At 43.5% G+C, this 23,272-nt stretch overlaps 1 protein-coding gene across 1 annotated transcript in view; it reads left to right on the forward strand.

The window, feature by feature from the left end:
- The window catches only part of LOC5572484 (probable ubiquitin carboxyl-terminal hydrolase FAF), a 97,590-nt gene that overhangs the window by 49,142 nt on the left and 25,176 nt on the right, over positions 1–23,272 (forward strand). The window contains exons 6-16 of the mRNA XM_021849710.1: positions 1,508–1,933; positions 2,007–2,143; positions 13,758–14,073; positions 14,134–14,287; positions 14,352–14,502; positions 14,561–14,866; positions 21,618–21,735; positions 21,805–21,914; positions 22,028–22,379; positions 22,435–22,694; positions 22,803–23,032. Coding sequence (XP_021705402.1) covers positions 1,508–1,933; positions 2,007–2,143; positions 13,758–14,073; positions 14,134–14,287; positions 14,352–14,502; positions 14,561–14,866; positions 21,618–21,735; positions 21,805–21,914; positions 22,028–22,379; positions 22,435–22,694; positions 22,803–23,032 — 2,560 coding nt within the window. The remainder of the gene's footprint in view (positions 1–1,507; positions 1,934–2,006; positions 2,144–13,757; positions 14,074–14,133; positions 14,288–14,351; positions 14,503–14,560; positions 14,867–21,617; positions 21,736–21,804; positions 21,915–22,027; positions 22,380–22,434; positions 22,695–22,802; positions 23,033–23,272) is intronic.

The raw sequence follows: 23,272 nt of genomic DNA on the forward strand, positions 1-23,272 counted from the left end.
TTAGCTAAAATAATGATGGTTCTTGAGCTATCAACTTTGTCGAAGATACAATCTTTCTAAAAGGTCAGGATCCTGAAGTATCAGCAAAATGAAAGTTTCATGCTCGCTAACGCCGCCAGGTGGCAAAATTTCGAGTCAACTAGCTCGAATAATAATAGTCCTTAACTTACTGAACAACTTTGCCGAAGATTCTATCCTTCTAAATGGTCAGGATCCTGAAATATCTGCAGAACAAAAGTAAAAGTTCCATGCCCACTAGTGCCACCTAGCGGTCAAGTCCTTTATAATAGAAACCAGAACTTGTTTTAGATGTTACGATAATTTTTACCTTCCGGAGTGTGTCATATTTCGTTTCAGGCGTTGCAGAATTCGCTCTCATTTGAGAATGAAGCACGATCAAAGCAAGCGAAGAAAAACATCCCATCTGTTGCGGTCCACGATCGTCATTGTATCGCAAGGTGTAACAAGTCTGATAAATGGAAGCAGCGAGCGAGAGCCCCAACGAGAGAGCGATGATAAAATCCATTTTTCTCGCTTGTTTACCGTTGGGGATATGTGTTTTTCTTTACTGGCACGATAAACAATCCACGAACTTCCAATAACAACAGTGTCCCCCAGGCTTGGAGCATGTTTAGAGGGGTTTTATCATGCACTAGTATCCCCCCAATCTGATCAAACTTGTAGCAGTATACGATAAACAGTCTCTCATAATGTGCAGCATGTTATGATAGTTACAGAGAGCGATACGTGAGCGATTCTCTCAATTTTCTCAGGATTCAATCCCTGTTTCGTTTACTAAGTGTTTTTTTACGCTTGATCGGAATGCGGTAGGTGTATTTGTACAATTTACTCATTTCGGTCAGTCGCTTTTCACGAAGTTTTCCATCCATTGTAGGTGTCCAGACGATTTCGGTTTGCGTGGCTTGGACGTTCGGTTGTTGTTTTTGGAGCAGTCCGGTGACCCTGAAGAGATTGGGTCTGCTTTTACATTTTACGGACATGCGTGATCGTTTTTTGTTTTATTTTTCTTTTACGCGATACAATATTTAGGCCAAGCCGCTGTGCTCACACCACACTCTACGTAGAATTATCGATAGTAGAAATATAAATTTGAATATTCTCTACATTCTCTACATTTTTCAAACAAGGCATGCTTTGCATTTCATAAGCACATCTTACGAAATGTAATAGGGCCTCATATGAATCTTGAATCTAATTTGTATGCTCCTCATAAACAAGTTATGCAAATCATACGCATCGTATGAAAAGTGTTTCAGCTTGCAAAATACTGTTTCTTTCGGAAGTTGTTATCAATATCAATTTCAGTTTCCTCTGTATACGATGTGCATGGGCCCTATGATTTTTTTATGAAATGATGCCTATACATGTAGTTTAGCTCTATAAATCAACAAGTGAGCACATATTTAATTGAGATTTGTTTGATAATAACGGGCTGGGGAGCCGTTACCGTTCCATCTGTAGATTTTATATTCATTATTCATTACAGGAAATCACGGATGACTATCTCTTCAGTGCTTCCCGGCAGTATCTCCATTTGCGCCGCAACGATCAGATATTGGAAACGCAAGCTCCTCCGCCGGTGTGTCGCAATCCGCATACGATATCTGCAGCTTGTGACCTGCTGGTTGCCTTATGCCAAAACACCGTGGACAACATGAAGATATTGGTCAAGACATTACTGGATATGTTTTGCGTTGACATTGAGCCGTTGCGGGAATGGGAATATTTGCCACCGGTGGGACCTCGACCCCCGCAAGGATTCTGCGGCCTGAAGAATGCTGGTGCTACCTGCTACATGAACTCGGTTCTGCAGCAGCTCTTTATGGTGCCATCACTGCGAATCGGAATACTGCAAGCGCAGGGAGCTGCAGTCGATCCCAATGAGGACTTTAGCGGGGAATTAGATTCTCATGTAAGTTTGTTGGAAGAGGAGCGACGCGATTTGTTACTATAATACCTCTTATTCTATTCGTGTACTTTTACAGCCTATTCAAGAATGTGATGATTCGGTTAGGAAAAATTACCATGTTGGAATACTGAAGTACGTTCAAGCCATTTTCGCTCATTTGGGCCATAGCGCTCTGCAGTACTATACACCGCGTGGTCTGTGGAGCCATTTCAAGTAAGTAAATCTCACATTGTCTCCAAGCCATAGCCCAAGCAGCCCAGACGATCCTTGCCGAGTGTTGTAAATTTCATTTTTCCGCGAACGATTCAGAAAAAAATAGAAAAATAGCTGGCTGAGGGCAGGTTTGTTCTTAGACACTTGGTCAAAAATCTCAATTTTAGTAAGAGGTCTCTATAGGCGGGACGCCATTTGGCATAACGGTCGTTTGGCATAATAGTCATTTGGCATAATGGACGGTTGACATAATCATTGAAAACTGAGTTGCTATGCTTTTGGCATTACCATTGCTAACATGCTCATATGTGATTTTCCCTTCTTTTGGTCATAGGCTGTTCTTTCTCATTACGTTGTTAAACTAATGGTTTGCATTGTGACTTCTAACATTTTCATTGACAATTTGGCCTTCTTTCCTACGTTGGCATTATAACTACTAACATTTTCATCGACGATTTTCCTTTCTTTTGATCACCAGATCTTCTTTTAAGTAGCACTATTTAAATTTCTAATTTCTTTTCTTCTATGCCAAACGTCCATTATGCGAAATGACCATTATGCCTTATGCCAAACGGGGTAGTCTCTAAAGCCTCTTTTTCAAACAAAATGGTAGGGGGGAGTCCTCTATACCCGGACACTTTTTGTCTTTTGGTTATATTTCAAAATCTACATAAATTTCACCGTTTATTTTTGTACAGTCTAAAAATTAACAATATTTTAGTAAAAAATAACACGAGAAAAAAAAAAACTTCTACATTTCATTTTTATGGTGGGTTGAATTATACACCAAAAATCGTATGCAATGAAATGTGTCCTCTATAGCCGAACACTACCCTCAAAATAATCCAAACGTCATTGTTACGTGAAAACATTCGTGGGTTTTTTCCATCGCACTTTTCACGTAGCTCTTACGTTAATCATAGTTAGCCCAGAATCAACGCATGAACTTTTAAACTTCGTCCATTCCACCGGCGCTACACGTGAGAACTACGTGGATTTTCCGGTAGCCTTTACGAAGCATTTCAATAGGACCTAGATGGTTTTGCATTAAATTTAACTGGAATAGAGACCAACCTTATCTCTAATAGGCTTTGGAAGAAAACTAATTCCCAATTGGAAAATGTAAACAAACTTAAACGATTGTGATATTTTTATTGTCAATCTGAGCATTTTGAATCCTGTTTCCAATTTTGTGAGTTCGGTCTGTGTTGCGGCGTGCAACTGGGACTTTTGCTCGGGTGAGCGGGAACGGCACGATCGGATGATCGTCCGCCAACCTGATGCCGGAAGCAACAGGACACAGGACTGATAGCTCGACTGGAGGGGGCTCTTAACAACTCTAGCCTTAAAAAAGGCTATTTGGCTTCCACTGGTGGAGGGAAAGGCGGTTTGGTAACTGAACTAAACTTCTATATTGTCTTAACTTTACAAAGGTTGAATGAAAACTGAATCCAGAGCTGCGCACGCAAGTTCCCTAAATAGGTGGCAGGTAGACGCAAACATTGCATACGCAGCGGTGGGGTTGCGATGGTGGAAACTTCCACTGCCTCTTATGTACTGGGATGCTGCAATCGATCTGCTCGCTGATGGTGGTGTGATTCTCGGGCGGGTTTCTTCACGCAATACATAACTGGGATGGATGGATGGAGTGCTTCGTGAGGCCCAAGCAGGACAGTTCGGTTTTGCGTCGTCCGATCGATTTTGCTCATGATTTCGCGCGTTTTCGTCGCCAGACGGTGCGGCCATAGTAACGCGTCCGCGTCCGCGAACGCGATGCGATCAAAGGATTTCCTATTGTTGATATTCTGCTTTGCGGGCTCGCACACGCGCACGCATCGCAAGACGCGTTTACTATGGCAGCACCCAGAGAATTTCCTTTTTTTTCCTGTTTGGAGCGTCTTGCTGGGTAGTGCTTCGTGAAGCCCAAGCAGGACAGTTCGGTTTTGCGTCGTCCGATTGATTTTGCTGACGGATTCGCGCGTATTTTCGTTGCCGGAGAATTTTTTTCCCCTGTTTTGAAGTGTCTTGCTGGGTAGTGCTTCGTGAAGCCCAAGCAGGACAGTTCGGTTTTGCGTCGTCCGATAGATTTTGCTCACGGTTTCGCGCGTGTTTTCGTCGCCGGGGAATTTTTTTTTCCCCTGTTTTGGAGCGTCTTGCTGGGTAGGTATTTGGGAAGGCCCAAGCAAGACGGTTTGTTTTCGGAACGCCAAGAAGTTTTGCTGTCAGTGTCAGTTTTGTGTTCAGTCGAGAATGGATTACCAACTGGTGAGTTCGTTTCATGCTTATGATAACACATTTTTTCTTGAAAGCGTAACTTTTATGTAATATTAAAACAAACTTTGTATGGTTCGTCACTATAAGTGTCGGCATTATGCTATTTTCTTATACAATTTCAATATTCATATATTTTTCTCTTTTTGACATTATTAAAAATTATCTTTTGAATTGTTCGACATTGTGAATGTTGACGTATTTTTTAAAATTTCTACCATATCGAGACAAAATGCACAGTAATACTCATATGTCATTTTCAAACAAACTATGTACACACTTAAACGGTTTCGCCGAGAACCCAACAGCTGATATCTCGGTAATAATTTGACGATTCTCGGTAAAACTTTTACCGAGATCTCAGTAAATGTTTACCGAATCTCGGTAACGTTCGCCGAGATCTCGGCAAAAAATTCGGATAGCCGAAATCTCGGTAAAATAAGTACCGAGATTCGGCGTTAAAATTTACCGAGCTCTCAGCTGTTGGGTTTTCGGCGAAAAATTTTACTGAGGTCGGTGAAATAATTTAAGTGTGTATGGTTCGTCACTACAAGTGTCGGCATTATTCCTGTTTCATATAATTTAAAATATATACATGTAATTTTCAATTTTCGACATTAATAAAAACGTCTTTTGAATTTTTCGACATTATAGATGTTGACCTATTTTTTAAAGCTTCTACCAAAAACTTCTCGAGACAAAAATACAAAACTAGCTTTAAATATAAGTCGTATATTTCCCCCTTGTCCATGGATCGCATCACCGACCAGAGGTGACTCCCAGATCTTTTCCTCCCTCACTAATAAACACCCTTCCCGTGGTGATTGTGGAGATGCAGAGGTATTCTCGGTCTCTAGAAGCAACAATCATTACACCCTAACATTCCTTTCCCATCCCAACTGACTGTAAGGACTTGGCCGGCGCCGTTATTGATCAATAATATTAGATCTAAAATTGCACTTCGAGAGTAAGCGGAAACTCCTATCCCTTATTCATTTGGATCGTAGTGCAATTCTTGCCAGTTCCGATCAATCACGGAGTAGCAACCATTGACATGTACAGTCAGTCTATGCTATGCTATGCTATACATAACTGGGATGGATGGATGGTCGGCTTGCCTGCGTGCAGGTACACGTTCGGTCTTGTCGCTCGAATGGATGGAAATGGGAAACAAGCAAAACTATCGAAGTGGTGTGTATGGGCAAATTGGGGTGGTTGTTAGCTTGGTATTGGAGGCCGATATACTCGCGGCGGCTCGAGATTAGTAGGGACAGGGGTGGGAAGGACTCATAGGCAAACTCATAGGAAACTTCGCGTTGGCGCGAACAGTCTGTCTAGTTGTAGCCTTCGCGTGCTATAATTGATAGAGGTTATAAATCACGTATAAAATATGAAGTAATGCAGGGTTTCTTAGGTATTCAAAGCATATTTACCTTGAAATCAATCTTACGCAGTGTTTAAAGCAGCAGCAGCTTCTGAAGTTCTTCAAAAATCAAGAGGGTGCCATCTTAGGATTTGAGTTCAACACCGAATGAACGTACAATATGCAGATGTAAAAATGAACTTAGGCACCTACGTGAATTCCACGTAAGTGCGATAGGTAACCTCAGTAAACATTTCCGAGTCACTATTTGCTGGGTATGAATGGTTTAATGATCTTTATCTTAGTCAGGTGAAATGGAAGTAAAATGAATTTGGAATGATCTACGTGATTTTTCACGTAGCAATGACGTTTGGATTTTTTGAGTGTATGTCCTCTATGCTCGGACACTATAATTTGCACCGTCAAAGTTTCACACCAAACCCACAGTAACGCCAAGGGGTGCTTCGTATGTCAGCACATGGCTTGTGGGTTCAATCTTTACATGATGTACAGCTTATGAAGCATATTAGCAAGATCATACGTCAGTTCCATAAACTCCGCCTTGATCAGCGGCATACCAATCGTATGTCTTTGGGAATCCAATTTCTTTATCAGCGTTTGAGCGGTGCCATATTCACTCGTTGCCATTGTCACATAAATAACACGGCACCGCTAAAACGTCAAATAATGAACTCGTGCATCGGTCCATTGGTCCATAGCTAAATTTGGTGTTAATGGCTACCTCGATGGTCCCTTGAATCGCATTTGCACTGGTTTAGTGTTCTGTAACTCGATGATCCCTGCATTATCGAGTTATGGATAGATGGCTGGACATTATTATCTTGTGGTTGCTTCTTGTGCGCTCATTTGCCTTAAATGCATCATGTTTACAGCACTTAAAAGGACTCCAAAGACCGGAAGTTTTGTGGTTTATGTTCCATTTGTGTTGCGGTTCGTTTTTTGTATCCTAAATTTATGAAAAATTAGGTTAACATTTTCACTGTTCCGCCAAAAAGGACTTGCAATCGTTTACCAAAAGGGAAATTCTACATTTTCTAATAAATTTTGCAAAGCATACTAAAATCAACGAACGGAAACAATTCAAGTTAAATTATAAGACAAATTTGCGGCTACACTTGTATGAAATTTCACATTATTTCAATAGATCGAATCAGGTTGAGACTTTTGACAGTTTACGTTTGGACATGAAAACGTCATAGTTTGTGTACATTGCAAAAATACGTTTTAGTATAATCCTGGAATACAAAAATCTAAATATTATTATTCGTTTTTGGAAAATTCAAACTGTAGGACTCCCCCTACCTAAAGCTACCTTTCTTGTGCTTCAGCACTTCAGTGAATCCTGGTGCAAAATTTTAGAGGATTTCGTAATCGTACATGAGTTTTTGAAAGAACCCATGTGATGCGTCGCACGGCGACACTTTGACGAGCCCCTTGGCTGAAGTATTGAGAGAGAGAGAGAAGAAGGTGAACATGAGAAAAGTTCTTTGTCTTTTTTGAATCAGTTAAAATAAACGCTTTATATCTAAAGCACGCGATTTTATTGAAGCACCGAGAATCCGTCTGAAACCAAACCCATCTGAGCTAAATTAATGAACATTTTGGACCATTCGAACCAGATAAGTGGTTTTCGATGGTTTTACGTTGGTTTCTGGTGTTATCCTGACGAAAAAGTGAAGTTTTTCGCGATTTCCACCGTGTGGAAAAATCCGGCGTTCCGCCATTCGACGCGGCGTACAGTAGTGTGTGTGTGCTCGCGAACCGCATTGGAACGTGTTCGATACACGTCATCCTCGAAAAAGTGTTGTGAACGGTACCAATGAGTGAAGAACAGACCCCACAATCAACTCGGAACATAACCTCCAAAAATCTTCTCGATGCGTTGAATGAGGAATCAACCAGCTACGAACCCATTGAAGTGCAAAAGTTGTCAAAAACAAGAGCTCAAAAGAAAAAAGCCATGGCGCAGCGGTTGGAGAAGGCGATTGATCGACGTGACATGGCTAAAGAAAAGATGATTCGGATCCACGAAGGCATGACGAAACCCGATAAGAACATTCACTGGCTGAACTTGCAGTTGGAGAATCTTCGACGCTGTTATGATGAAGTGGAGAAAACGTATTTGGAAATCTGTGATGTCGTTCCTCGGGACCAGCGAGAAGATTTCAAGGTTCAAAACATCCAGATTGAAGAAATGTATGATCAGCTGTACGTGAACATCCAGTCGGAAATTTCGGAATGGAAGGCAAGGGAGGAACGAGGCAAGCTGAGTGCATTGGCACCCGCATTCAATCCGCCTCAGCAACCGGCGCCTGTGAATAATTTGCCACCTCATCTGCACGTCCCGTTACCAACTTTCGATGGAAATCTGGAAAATTGGTACTCTTTCAAGTGCATGTTCCAGACCATCATGGGTAGATACCCGAACGAATCTCCGGCTATCAAATTGTATCATTTGAAAAACGCCCTTATTGGAAGTGCCGCCGGTAAGATCGATCAGGATGTCATTAACAACAATGACTATTCTGCCGCCTGGAAAATGCTTGAAGATGCGTACGAGGATGAACGACTCATAATCGATACGCACATCGATGCTTTGCTGAGTCTGCCAAAGATGACGAACGAGAACGGGGAAGAATTAAGGAAGCTAATCGATACCTGCATCAAACATGTCGACGCACTTAAAAACCGCGAACTACCGGTGGAAGGATTGGCTGAGATGATTCTAATCAACCTGATCGCCAAGCGTTTGGATAAGGAGACGCGGAAGTTGTGGGAGTCACAATTGTCCCAAGAGGAGTTGCCATCGTACGTCGAAATGATCGATTATCTTCGCGAAAGTGTCCGAATTTTGCAAAAGATGACAGGATATGCCGATCAACGAACATCGAGCACCGCAAAGCAGAAGACAAAATCAGACCAGAAGATTCAACCAGCAAGAAACTTTGTGCAAACCAAGGAAGTATGCCACTGTTGTAATGGTGACCACCTTATCTACAAATGTGGTCAATTCAAGGAGCTCAATGTAAGCAGCAGGTATGCCAAGGTGAAGCAAGCGGGACTTTGCTTCAATTGTTTGCGGCGCGGTCATCGTACAGTTGATTGCAATTCCGACAAGTTTTGTAAGAGTTGCAAAAGGAAGCACCATAGTCTTCTACACGACGAGAAATCGAGTTCCGCTCATAAGTCCGACGGAGTCCCAAGCGATCAAACGGCGAAACCTGAAGAACACCAAGAAGTTGCTGTACAAGCTGGGTCAGTGAACTGTGCCACGTCGCTGATGCTGAAACAACAAGTGCTCCTTTCGACGGCCGAAGTGCTTGTAGCTGGGTCCGGAAACGTCAGCTTGCCGTGCCGTGTCCTGTTGGATTCGGGTTCTGATTCGAATCTCATTTCCGAGGCGTTTGCCAAGCAATTGGATCTATCCATGGAAAGCATCAACTTACCGATCAGCGGGCTCAACAACGCTGAAACCCGAGTTAAGTACAAATTGCGTACCAAGATCAGCTCACGCGTTAATCCGTTTAACGCTATTCTAGACTTCCTGGTGGTTCCAACGATTACTTCCAACCTTCCGATGATCAAGGTTGACATCCGGTCTTGGTCTATTCCGACGAGTGTGGATTTGGCAGATCCATCATTCCATGTCCCTAAGGAAATCCAGATGATCATCGGGGCAGAACTTTTCTTTACCCTCGTGAAGAACGGCCGCATCAAGCTTGCAGATGGGAATCCAATGTTAGTGGAGACCGATCTGGGTTGGATCGTCAGTGGTCCCGTGAAGGGGCACCCAAGCAGTCCGCAAGGAAGCATTTGTCACCTCAATCTACGTGAAGAGCAGATTAACCGCACTCTGGTGAAATTCTGGGAATTGGAAACTGTTCAGGAAGCATCGCCACTGACATCAAGGGAGCAAGCCATTGAGAAGCATTTCCAGCTAACACATTTTCGTGACGATTCAGGTCGATACATTGTGAGATTGCCATTCAACGATAACAAGAGTCAACTCGGCGACTCTTTAAACATCGCCCGAAACCGATTCGATCGTCTACTGCGATCGTTTTGCGACGAAAAGAAGAAGACTCGCTATACGGAGTTCATGTCTGAATACCAAGCATTAGGCCACATGGTGGAAGTGTTCGACAATCCAGTCGACTTCTATTTTTTGCCCCATCATGCTGTGTACAAAGAGTCTAGCACGACTACAAAAATCCGTGTAGTTTTTGACGCTTCGGCGAAGACCACGTCTGGTCATTCGTTGAACGATGCTTTGGATGTAGGACCGACAGTGCAGAAAGACTTGATCACGATTCTCTTGCGCTTTTGCTGTTTTCCGGTTGTATTAACTGCAGACATCCCGAAGATGTACCGCCAGGTACAAATCCATGAGGACGACCGGAAATACCAACGAATCCTTTGGCTCAACTCGAAAAACGAAATAGGGACCTTCGAACTGACGACTGTTACGTACGGTTGTTCTAGCGCGCCTTACCTGGCGACACGTGCTCTAATGCAATTGGCGAAAGACGAAGCTTCGGAGTTGCCTGTTGCAGCAAAAGTGATCGAAGAAAACAGTTACATTGATGATTTTCTCACCGGAGGAAACACAGATGAAGAAGTAATCGAAATCTACGAGCAGTTGACGGAGATGCTACGACGAGGTGGATTTGGAGTCCACAAATTCTGCACCAACAGTGAAATCATTCGGAACCGTATTCCGACAGAGCTCCAAGAAATGCAAGCCAACTTCGAAGATAGTGACATCAACAGTGCAATCAAGACACTGGGCCTCATCTGGAACCAACATGAAGATTATTTCCGTTTCAACGTTGCACCGCTTGACGAAACAGTGCCGACCAAAAGAATTGTTCTATCTGCAGTCGGCCAGCTCTTCGACCCGTGCGGTTACCTTGGTCCAGTCATCACAATGGCAAAGATGCTTATGCAGGATTTATGGCGGCTGAAACTGGAATGGGATGATGTATTACCGGATGAACAAATGAAAATGTGGAACGACTTTCGAGGACAGCTACCAATGGTGAATAATTTGCAGAAAAAACGATGTGTTGTTACGGGCGACGCTAAAGGAGTGGAGCTTCACGGATTTGCAGACGCGTCCCTTCGCGCATACGGGGCAGTATTGTACACGAGGTGCATCTCTCCCGATGGAACCGTCGAAGTCAACCTGGTATGCAGTAAATCGCGCGTGGCGCCCCTCAAACCAATGACGATTCCACGCCTGGAGTTGTGTGGAGCGCTGCTTCTTGCTCGACTGGTGGATAAAACGATATCAGCAATGAAAATCCCGTTCAAGAGTGTTACACTTCATCTTGATTCGCAAGTAGTGTTATGCTGGCTGGAAAAATCACCGCTTGCTCTGAATCAATTCGTTTCGAACCGTGTTGCCGAGATACTCGAGTTGACGCAATCCTATAATTGGCAATCAGTACGATCAGAGGAAAATCCAGCAGATTTGATTTCGCGAGGTGTGTTTCCTGCAGAGCTTTTGACGATGGAGAAATGGTGGAAATCATCTCACGTTTTGTGGGAACATACTCCTAGCTACAACGAAGGCAGAATCCACTTGAACGACAATGAACTTCCTGAACTCAAACCAGCGGTAGTGGTCGCTGCTACTGTGTAGAAGAAGCCGTCGATTGACATGACCAGATTAAGCAACTTTCGTCGACTACAAAGAGCGTGGGCGTTTGTATTGAGGTTCATCAACAACGTCCGCACCAAAACTCGTGATACTTCGCCACTCAGGGCGCAAGAAATGGCAGATGCACTGCATGCGGTCATGAAGATAACGCAGAAGGATGAATTTCAGGATTTGTTCCATGCTTTGCAAAGCAATGACAAGAAACGGAACAGGTACAGTGGACTGGCTCCATTCGTAGGCACGGATGGCCTAATCAGAGTTGGTGGCAGATTGAAATATTCATCGATCCCGTATGACGGAAAGCACCAGATCCTGTTGCCCGAAAAACACCATGTGACTGTCACGCTTATCCGCCAATTACATGAAGACAATTTCCACGTCGGACAGCGCGGATTGCTTTCGATTGTCCGTGAACGATTTTGGCCTGTAAACGCAAAGATGTTAATAAAGAGAATCATTTCGAAATGTTACGTGTGCTCTCGCAACAACCCACACCCAGTGACTCAATATATGGGAAATCTGCCGAATTACAGAATAACCCCGGCGCCAGTATTCTCTAACACCGGAGTCGATTATGCGGGCCCAATATACCTCAAGGAAGCAGGAAGGAAGACAGTAGTGTACAAGGCGTATATTTGCGTTTTTGTATGTATGGCCACTAAGGCCATCCATCTAGAGGTGGTTTCGAGCTTAACGGCTGGGAATTTCATAGCTGCTCTACAGCGGTTCATTAGCAGGCGTGGAATAGTTGCTAATCTTTATTCCGATAATGGCACTACGTTCGTAGGCGCTAATCATGAGCTGGCGGCTTTACGCCAACTATTCGAGGATCAAGCAACCCAAAGGAAGCTGAATGATTTCTGTGTCTCCAAAGGTATTCAATGGCACTTCATACCTCCGCGCAGCCCCCACTTCGGTGGCATCTGGGAGGCTGGCGTGAAGTCAGCGAAATATCATCTGAAACGAGTTGTTGGCGAGACAAAACTAACTTTTGAAGAAATGTCGACATTCCTGACGCAATGTGAGGCCATCCTGAACAGCCGGCCTCTAATTCCGATTTCCAACGACCCCAATGACGTTGAAGTGCTGACGCCATCACACTTCCTTATCCAAAGACCAGCTTTGAGCATTCCGGAGCCATCATACGAAGAGGTGAAGATTGGCCGACTCAGTCGTTGGCAACATGTCCAGCTCATGAAGGAACACTTTTGGAAGCGTTGGTCGACTGAGTACCTGCATCAGCTGCAATCACGACCCAAATGGAACAGCGGAGTGACGGCAATAACGATCGGCGCGATGGTTGTGCTGAAGGACGAGAACATTCCGCCACATCAGTGGTGTATTGGACGCATCGTGGCAACCCATCCAGGCGCTGATGGGATTGTACGAGTGGTAACCATCAAGACTCCAACATCAGAATTCCGAAGAGCTGTAACGAAGATTTGTCTGCTTCCTTCGGTTGAGCCAGGGGACTCAACGGGGGGAGAATGATGCGTCGCACGGCGACACTTTGACGAGTCCCTTGGCTGAAGTATTGAGAGAGAGAGAGAAGAAGGTGAACATGAGAAAAGTTCTTTGTCTTTTTTGAATCAGTTAAAATAAACGCTTTATACCTAAAGCACGCGATTTTATTGAAGCACCGAGAATCCGTCTGAAACCAAACCCATCTGAGCTAAATTAATGAACACCATGTAAAAAACAGAAAAAATATCAGGAAAATCGGCTACTGGGGGAATTCTTTCCAGAAAAAAAATCCCTAAACGAGTTTTTTTTATGAAAACTTCAGAACAAATTTTTGTAGGATTTTTGGAAGATGTTTTCAAGTAACAACTAAACAAATTGGTAGAGAAATTAGTAGAAAAACTCAGGGGGAAATCTTGAAATAGCCCGTGAGAAAACTTTTTTCAGTGCAATTCATTTGGAAAGTACTGGAGAAAGTAAGTAGCGTTGCGACTTCGGGTAGCTTAAGTCGTTCCAGATTGTACCGCGGCGGGCGTCGGTACCGAATGTTGTTCGCAACGGGAAATCTTTGGCGCACATTAGCCATCACAATCGAATCGATGTTTGCGCCGCGATAGGTTGTTCCTGAAAGTTTAAAAGTTCAAATATGTAATCATATCAACAGAATTAAACAGTAAAATACTAGAGGGGCTCTAGTTTCAGTCGACCTATTGGACCAAAGTTTCAACGTTACGATTTTCACAACCCGTGGCTTTATGAATCAAGAAATCTGAGCCATAAACAGAAAATCTCAAATGATCCACACTCAAAAGCATTCATTCAAATTTATTTCTCAGATTGCAAGGCGAACCGGTCAACTTACGGGAACAGCAGGATGCCGTTGAGTTTTTTATGTCCCTGTTCGAAAGTCTGGATGAAGGTCTCAAAGCATTAGGCTATCCTCAACTGATGGGTGCTACACTTGGAGGATGTTTCAGTGATCAGAAAATTTGTCAAGATTGTCCGCATCGTTATAGCAAAGAGGAACCGTTCAGTGTTTTCAGTGTAGATATTAGGAATCATAGTTCGTTAACCGACTCCTTGGAGCAATATGTCAAGGGAGAAATTTTGGAAGGCGCTGATGCTTACCATTGTGATAAATGTGATAAAAAGGTAACCGATTAGTCCTCAATAGCTCAATACGACCTATTATAACCATTTCTTGTTTTGCAGGTGGTAACCGTCAAACGGTTGTGTGTGCGGAAGCTACCGCCTGTTCTAGCTATTCAACTTAAGCGTTTTGAGTATGACTACGAGAGAGTGTGCGCGATCAAATTCAACGATTATTTTGAATTCCCGCGTAGGTTAGATATGGGACCATATACAGGTAAAAGCAATAAAAACGTTATTAAACTATCCCATACGATGACAACGGATTATGATATTTTCAGTATCTGGTCTTGCAAAAATTGAAGGAGAAGTGATAGACGTTGATGATGAGAAATCCGAGGAATCTACTGAAACACGTTACCAGCTCACAGGAATCGTTGTGCACAGTGGACAAGCATCGGGTGGTCATTATTTCAGCTACATCCTCCACAAGTAAGTATTAATGTAATGTTACATTTGGTGTAAGTTTATCATTACCTCACCATTTTAGAGCACCAGACGGTACTGAGAAGTGGTACAAATTCGACGACGGTGAAGTCACAGAGTGCAAAATGAACGAAGATGAAGAAATGAAGGCACAGTGCTTCGGAGGTGACTACATGGGCGAAGTGTATGATAATAATTTGAAGAGGATGCAGTACAGGCGTCAGAAACGATGGTGGAATGCGTACATGCTGTTTTATACCCGTAACGATCATACACCCATTACGTACACAAATTGCGTGGAGCAGCTGTCGCTGGCGGAGAGTAAATATTGCATACTGCCGATGCCAGCACCCATCGAACGAAGTGTTAGGTATGCTATATTTTCACTTTCAAATATTTTAGACTTCTAAGGGATTATCACTTTAAGAAATAATATGCAAGTAATGTATGTCACAAATTGAAACTGCTAATCCTAGCCATGGATCGATATTTAATCTAAAAATAGTCTAACGCTAACCGAAAGGATTCGTGATCGCCAAAATCAACCTGGTCTTTGGAAGCAGACCCGTAGTTAAAATCATACACTTCTAACGACCATCAGGCGGTGAAGCAAGAGAGGAGGTGGAGGTACTCGCCACCGAGACAAACGATACTGTAGAAGATTGGATGCGGGATAAGAAGCTGGCGATGACCCACCACAAAACTGAAGTGGTTATGATAAGCAATTGTAAGGTAGTGTAGCAGACAAGAATCACGGTTGGTGATTGCATCATCGACTCGAAGCGCGAAGTTAAGCATCTGGGGGTGATGATCGACCTGATTTCAACAAACAAATCGACTATGTGTGTGAAAAAGCAGCGAAGACGATAGCGGCGTTATCCCGGATCATGGCAAACGACTCAGCGGCTGCTAGCGCCACAACATCGATCACCAGATATGCAGGTCCAGCATGGGTGATTGCACTGAAGACCGAAAAGAATCGATCTCGACTGAGCAATACGTATAGGTTGATAGCTATGCGGGTTTCAAGTTCGTACCGCACCATTTCATCGGAAGCAGTCTGTGTGATAGCAGGGATGATATCTATTAGTCTTCTTCTCGAGGAAGATAGCGAGTGCTACACGGACCGCCACACAAAAGGAGTCCGAGAAAAAGTAGGTGCTGACTCATTAGGAAATGGCAACACCAGTAGGATCAAACAACGACTGGTAGATGGACACATCGGCTTATCCCAAGTCTGTGGATGTGGATAAGAAGACCACATGGTGAAGTAAATTTTCACCTGACGCAGTTTTTGTCTGGACATAGTTTTTTCAGACAATGCCTGCACAGGTGCGGTCACACAAGGTCGTCATCCTGTCCCGAATAACACGAAGGGAAGTGCGGAGCATATATTTTACGCATGCCCGCGGTGCGATCTGGAACGAGGGGAGATGAAAGCCATTCTTGGTGACGATGTAAACGTTGACAATGTCATCCAACGGATATGCAACGACGCAGATAAGTGGAATGCGGTAAACAGGACAGTGACACAGATAATGTCTGCCCTACAGCGGAAGTGGAGAGTAGAGCAGTGACATGAAGCGTAGAGATCAGTGGTTGGCATCGGGTCTTCAGAGCGCCAACGAACCGGAAGTCATTCTCCAACTGAAATCGACTTCGGCATTTGAATGCCAGCCTAACGAAGAAAAAAGAAGGAATGAGTGCGGTATGGCCTTGGGTCGTCGGGGCGCCGATGAATTGAAAGTTATCCCCCAACCGGAATCGTCGGAGTGATCTCGGCACCTGACAAGCCAGCCAACGAAGAATGAAGAGAAGCTTCGGGTATGTAGGGCACCGACAGTGCGGACGTCCCAAACCGGAACTGTCGGACTACCTCTGCAACCCGGAGACAAAGACTGCGCGTATTATTTCACCTGCGATATCCGCTGGTAGACGGGGCCCCACAGTACGGCCGTTTTCCTTCACCGGAACTAGTGGACATCCTCCGTCGCCAGGGGAGGCAGGAGGACCAAAGAGAGCGAGCGGGAGCCAGCTTAAAAAAGCAATTCACAGAAGCGGAGATCTTAAAGTATGGCGGCGTTAAAAACTTGAAGCCCCCGTCTCCCGAAGTAATGCCATGAGGTAGTTCCGGGGAACACATTGGCTTCTTTCCATAAGCCGATTATTACGCAGTGTGATTGAGTTTTATCTTTTTTTCCTCTTTCACAACAAGCGAACCGGAGTAATTACTGAAGACATAAGAATGAGAACCCCAGAGCCAAATTCCAATCGGCGCCCAGAGAGCCGTGGATGGTGAATGTTTCTAGCTTTTGCAAAGTTCGAGAAATCTGTATAAAAAAACACCAGGCAATTTGCGAAGTTTGGCGGAGAAGGAATAGAGAACGAAAGTATGAGATGAAGGACTTCGACAAGGATATTTTCGTCGAGGCACTCCGAGCAGTGAAAGACGCTTCAAACATAGATGAAACAGCCGACAAAACTTGAGCCTAGGATCCATTGATGTCTGGCGTACTTGTGGAACGGGCACCAACCGTGCAACCTGAGTAAGAGCCAGAAGACACGTTCAGAGAGCTAGATCGAAAGCTAACATTTGAGAACCTAAGTTGATCTTCCGGCTGTTCCGGGTCGCATTTTAATGAAAGATAGCAACGAGAAAATCTTATTTCTTCAAGCAGTTGTGCCGGGAAGCTGATACTAGTCCCCAGGAAAACGCTTATCGAGTAATTATGGCGAAGGTCAAGGGTTCAGTATCGCCAGCTGACGATCTCTTTCGCGTGGATGATTTCATTCCTACGCTTTACCCAACCGCGTGGCCGCCAACACCGTATGATTGTTGACGGAAATGCCGATGACATTTAAGTTTCCACCATCGAGTTGATAGAAGTCGATGGTCTGGAATGGACTGAAACTGCTGAAATACAGCTCCCGGTGGTATCCCCAACGTAGCGCCAAAGACAGTGAATCTGGAATTTCTAGCTCTATTCAAGACAAAATGTATGTTTCTCGAAAGATAGAAGATGTAGATGGTGGATTTCTTCTTCTTGGCATTTCGTCCTCACTGGGACAGATCCTGCTTCTAAGGCACTTCCACATTTAATTACTGAGAGCTTTATTTTCTCAAGTTTCTTTTTGCGCATTCGTACCCAGGGAAGTCAAGGAAATTTCCATTACGATAAGATCCTAGACCGCCTAGGGGACGGACTTGGTGTAGTGATTAGAAAACACGCCTCTCACGCCGAGAATCTGGGATCAAAAACCATCCCCGAGATAGTTATGTGACGTAAAAAGTCATAGTGACGCCTTCCGTTGAAGCCGTTGGTCCCGATATGAACTAGCTGAGAGCTAAAACTCTCGTTAATAAAGATGATGAAAAAGTTGCTAGACCGATCGTAAATTGAACACAATAGCTAAGCAGCAGCAGCAGTGGACCAACTCGGAGTGAAGAAGATGGACCCATTGTCTCATTATTAATGTTAAGACGACCAGAAATAACTTTGCAAGCACGCGCGGAGGACGAAAAACTTCCGCCTCCCGATCTCCAAGAGTTCAAAACGGAGATTGAACGGTTGAAAAACAACAAAGCTTCTGGAATGAACCAAGCGAGTTGCTGAAATACGGTGGTGATGCACTGGCAACAGCACTACACAGGATTATTTTCAAGATTTGGGAGGAGGAGGAAGTATTACCGGAGGAGTGGATGGAAGGTGTCGTGTATCTCATCTACAAAACGGGCGACAAGGTGGATTACGCCAATTATCGTGCGATCACCAGGTACTCCGCTGTGTTTCACCAATAGGGACTGTTTATTTTGTTCTCAAACGCTAACAGTTGGCGCCAGCAGCAAAAATTACAGACAACAACCTTTCGAACATTCAGTTTCTCTTACCGGCCGCCGAGCGACGACACTGTTGTATGTATGTCACCCACTGATCGCGCTACGCTGGATTCTCAAATTTCTCAAACTTTCAACACAAGCGCATGGAAGAATGGTAGTCGGAGAACTGTCAAAACGTATGAAAAATAATGAAAATCGTAAATTGCTTGCAATTAGGAAACTGGACAAAGAAAATAGTGATTAGAAATCAAGTGTAAAGTGAATACATAACTTTTTGTGTTTAGTTCATCTTCCATGATGCTTTCTTTGCTTCAGGATTTCGTTTTCACTACCATTGAAAAAGAGCCATCTATTGCCTTTTCAGTTTTGAATATCGCCCTATTGCTAGGGAATTCGTTGAGCAATATCAGGCACGATTTATGGGCGAACAAGGTACAACAGACCAGATATTCGCCATCCCGGGGTGTTGCAGAAATTCTCATGTAACCCACTTATCATTTGTTCATCGATTCTAATTCGGTCTATGATCAAGGCGACGATGGAGCGAGTGATGTGCGTAGTCCGAGTATCAGGGACACTCTCGAGTTCCTTCGAATTTCGCAGAGGGTTACGGCAAGGTGATAGCCTTTCGTGTTTACTGTTCAAAATTGCTTTAGAAAGTGTGATAAGAAGAGCGGGGATAGACACGAGTGGCATGATCTTCAGAAAGTCCATTCAGCTACTTGGTTTCGCCGGCGACTGTATTATTGTATTATTGGATTAGGTTAGAGTAGGCCATGCTTGAGCATTGTGACAGGAAAGTTCAGAATAAAACATTGTATTGTAAGTTTTGCACCTTATCGGACGCGACTGTTCGCAATCGTTGCCGGTCGCCAAAATCGTCGCCAGCCAACCAGCCGCTGCGAATTTGACGTTTCACCAGTCTTACGGAACAACGGAAAATCATCTCCTTTGATTTGTTTGCTGGCGACGATTTTGGCGGCGCGTTTGTTGTCCATGAAACAGACAATAATTCATCACTCTGAATGACGGAAGAAGTAATTTCACTTTGCTACATTGGCGACGAGGATGGGATTGATATTATAGCACGGAACTTTGAGACGATGGCGGGTACGTACAACCGACTATGGGCTTAAGCTAAGCGAATTGGACTGAACATCAATGTGTCGAAGACAAAATACATTATAGCAAGGGGCTCATATTGACGGCTATGAAATCGAGATGGTCGAAGAATTCATGTATTTGGGCTTGCTGGTGACCACCGGCAACGACACCAACGGAGAAATTCACAGACGCAGCGTTGCTGCCTACTTTGGACTCCGCATAACTATTCGATCGCGCAAAGTTCGCCGTCGCACGAAGTTAAGGTGAAACCGTTTGGAATCAACTTCTAAGATTGCACTAAAACTTCAAAGGCACAAATCTCACGAAGAAAGCATCCCACAACAGTGAACTTTTTATTTTGGCATTGTGCACTAGCAGAAAGCTTAAAATAAGAAGATCAGGAACGTTTGCCAACTATTTCTCCAATTTTGTGCCTTCGAAAACGTGAGTGGGGGAGAAGTCGGCCATTGTGCCGGCCATCTTTGGATTCCGAGCTGTTTCACCTTAATCATCTAGGCCAGTACTACTCTATGAGCCCGAAACATGCAGAAGATCAACTGGCCCTTGGTGTTTTCGAACGGAAGGTGTTGCGGGGCTATCTACGGCGGAGTGCAGATGGAAGACGGAACGTCAAGAAGGCGTATGAACCATGAATTGCACCAGCTGCTGGGAGAACCAACCATCGTACACCTCGCAAAAATTGGAAGGATGAGGTTGGCCTAGCATTTCACCAGATGCCGATTAACAACCCGATGAAAATGGTTCTCGAAAACAATCCGACCGCCATAAGACGACGACGTGGTGCGCAACGGGCAAGATGGGTCGATCAAATTGGGGAGGATCTGCGAACACTTCACAGAAAGCGTGGCTGTCGACGGGCAACCATGGACCGAATCGAATGGAGACGTCTCCTACGTACAGCAGAGTGCACCCAGGCCTTAGGTAGGGATGACCAGAAACCGGTTCTTGTCTGGTCACCGTTGCTTCCGAAAATATGTATCTGCCTTCATAGATTCGGGTACGCAGAGTCTCCACTCTTTCGGCCTGTCAAATATCCCAAATCATGTTATATTCGACTACCACTCGATTTAGGCTGAGGGATATACGCAAGCGTTCTAAACCCGGACAAAATAGGCCTTTTCATATGACAAGTCCGTCTATGCATTTGTTAACATCGGTGGAAGACCGGTGCTAACACGAGATTGTCATCTTCATAGAAGAACTGTCAAAGAGCTTCCCTATCAGCTGATTTGAAACGTCTTGTGAATAGGCCTATTGTACAGAAAATGCGCCAGCATGAAAACACGTGTAATGCAGTGAGCAGATGGATAACGGTTATGTCGTCGATGTTAAGGAGATGTAGTGAAGATCAGAGAATACCGAACTATACTGCAAAATCGTCATAATATATGCTCTAGTGTTATTAAAGCATATGTTTGCAATCTTTAGTAAATAAATCTCGAAAACTTATTCTAACAGACTCAAGTCAAAAAAGTATACAAACTTACTTTATCGATTCTACGTGTTTCGCAGACGAAATTCTACACGTTCCGCTCTGAACCAACTCGATTTTTCACTTTTAAAACGTTTATTTCCGGATTTACAAAACGACGAAAGTAAGATTCTCAACTTTCGCAACCTAACCACTACTTTCGCCGCCCCGCTGTATGGAGAGACAAAGTGACTTAACCACGAATCAAAACAAAACACTACTTGAGTCGATTTTACACTGGTAGAAAAACGTCGAAAGTAACTGAATAAATCGGCTTATCATTTTGTAATATTTTTTTGTGGGAAATAACAGGAACTCCCTAGTTTTTGAACGCGAGCTTAATGTATGCAAAATTTAAACGATGTACACGGCGAAAAAAAAATAAAAAGTTGATTAATTTTAAAACAGTTTTAAAAGACAGGTTGTGATTCTTTTGAATTAATTTTCTCAAAATCATATGAAAGTTACTTACGTCGATTTGAAAAAGTAATCGAGAAATGTGCAAGAAAAGGGCTTTAGTTCGCTTATTCTGTATGATCAAGGAAATCATTAGAATTACCAAACCAAAGAGATAGAAAGGGCAATCTACATCCAAGCTACATTTTAAACCTATGATTACATAGTTTTACGATTTCCAAATCCGTTGCTTCGTTACTAATATATTTTAATTTCGATGTGCTTTTTCAGGACACAGAACATTCGATTCCTACATGCGAAAAGTTTATTTGCAGTGGAATTTTTTGCATTCATCAAAAAGTTAGTTAGCTTACCACAAATTCAAAGGTGCGAAAAAATAGAAAAACTGGTGAGTATGATGGAACACAATGTTTTTTAAGAAGTGATATTTCAATTTGTTAATACTATTTACTTACAGCCACCAGCTGCAGAGGAACTATCTCTGCTTAGCATGCAACTTGCTTCTCAATTCTTGTTCCACTCAGGATTTCGGACGAAGAAAACTATACGGGGTGTGGCGATTGACTGGTGAGTGTAATTAAATTTATAAGTGTACTGACCACCTTCATTTTGAGGACGGGACTAAAACAATTGCAAATCATTTTATCGAAACTTAAATCCGTAATTTTTGTCATTTGTAGGTATGAGACACTGTGTCAGCATATTCGAAACTCGGCGGCAGTTCGACAGTGGTTTGCCGCCAAAGTTCTTTTAAATCCTCCAACACGACTGAGCGAGTACATCTTAGTGGCACCTTCCCCAGAAATCCGATCGGTGTTTGGCAAACTAGTCGTATTTTTCTGCCATTGCGCCGCCAGTGATGATCCGCTACCTGGGTATGATGGAAGTAACTTATGTGAACAGGTGCTGATCGCCGTGCTATCGTTACTGAAGGGAGAGGTCGCTGACAATGGAAAACATCTTCCGCAATACTTCAATCTTTTTAGTTTGTATGCCGGCTTAGGGCTTCACGAGAAACAACAGTTGATAAAGGTACCCATATTCGTTGGAGTATGTCGAATGATATTATATTTGATTCCCTTTTTAGCTTAACGTTCCTGCCATCTTTATGAAAGTAGCACTAGACGAAGGTCCTGGACCTCACATAAAGTATCAGTATCCAGATCTGAGCAAATTGCACCACGTGGTATCGCATTTAATTCGCTCCTGTGACATTTCGAGCCACTGTTCCAGTTCTAACAATAACGCGCCAGTGAAACCAAATATCTACATCGATCCGCACATGACTTATGAAATGTTGATGCCACTTTCTCCGGAGTGCAACGATTACCTCTTCATTAAAGTAAGGTACGGAAAGTTTGTAATAGTTGCTGCTTCTTCCGTTACTAAAGGAATGACAAAGCGGCTCACGGTCAGATTTTAAACACACAAATCAAATATATTCTCATTTTTCAGTTACGTCAAGCGATTAATAGAAGATACAAACATTGGCGAAGAAGGAGTGAAACTGTTACAGTATTGTAGTTGGGAAAATCCGCTCTTTTCCCGAAATTTGCTCGCAGAACTGTTATGGCACTGCGGGTATGCCTATTGGCATAATATGAAGCACAACACGGAACTGCTTTTACAATTGTTGCTGATAGAAGACTCCTGGCAGCACCACCGGATACACAATGCACTAATTGGTAAGTCGACCTAATCCAATGAGTACCTACTTAATTATTATTATTATTAAGTTCAACCGGTTAGCTGACATCAACAATGGAAATTGGAGTACCATATAAGTCAACATCTCCTGCATGCAACCAGTGTATTCGTAATCTCTCATGAACCCGCCGAATTCTTACCAGTATCATGTTGGTTATTACGTTTGCAATGCGATTACATTCCTCGGCCCCTGACTGAGGTCTTCATTATACCTACCT

Source organism: Aedes aegypti, chromosome 3 (assembly GCF_002204515.2).
Source record: "Aedes aegypti strain LVP_AGWG chromosome 3, AaegL5.0 Primary Assembly, whole genome shotgun sequence".
In the NCBI taxonomy this organism is placed as follows: domain Eukaryota; kingdom Metazoa; phylum Arthropoda; class Insecta; order Diptera; family Culicidae; genus Aedes; species Aedes aegypti.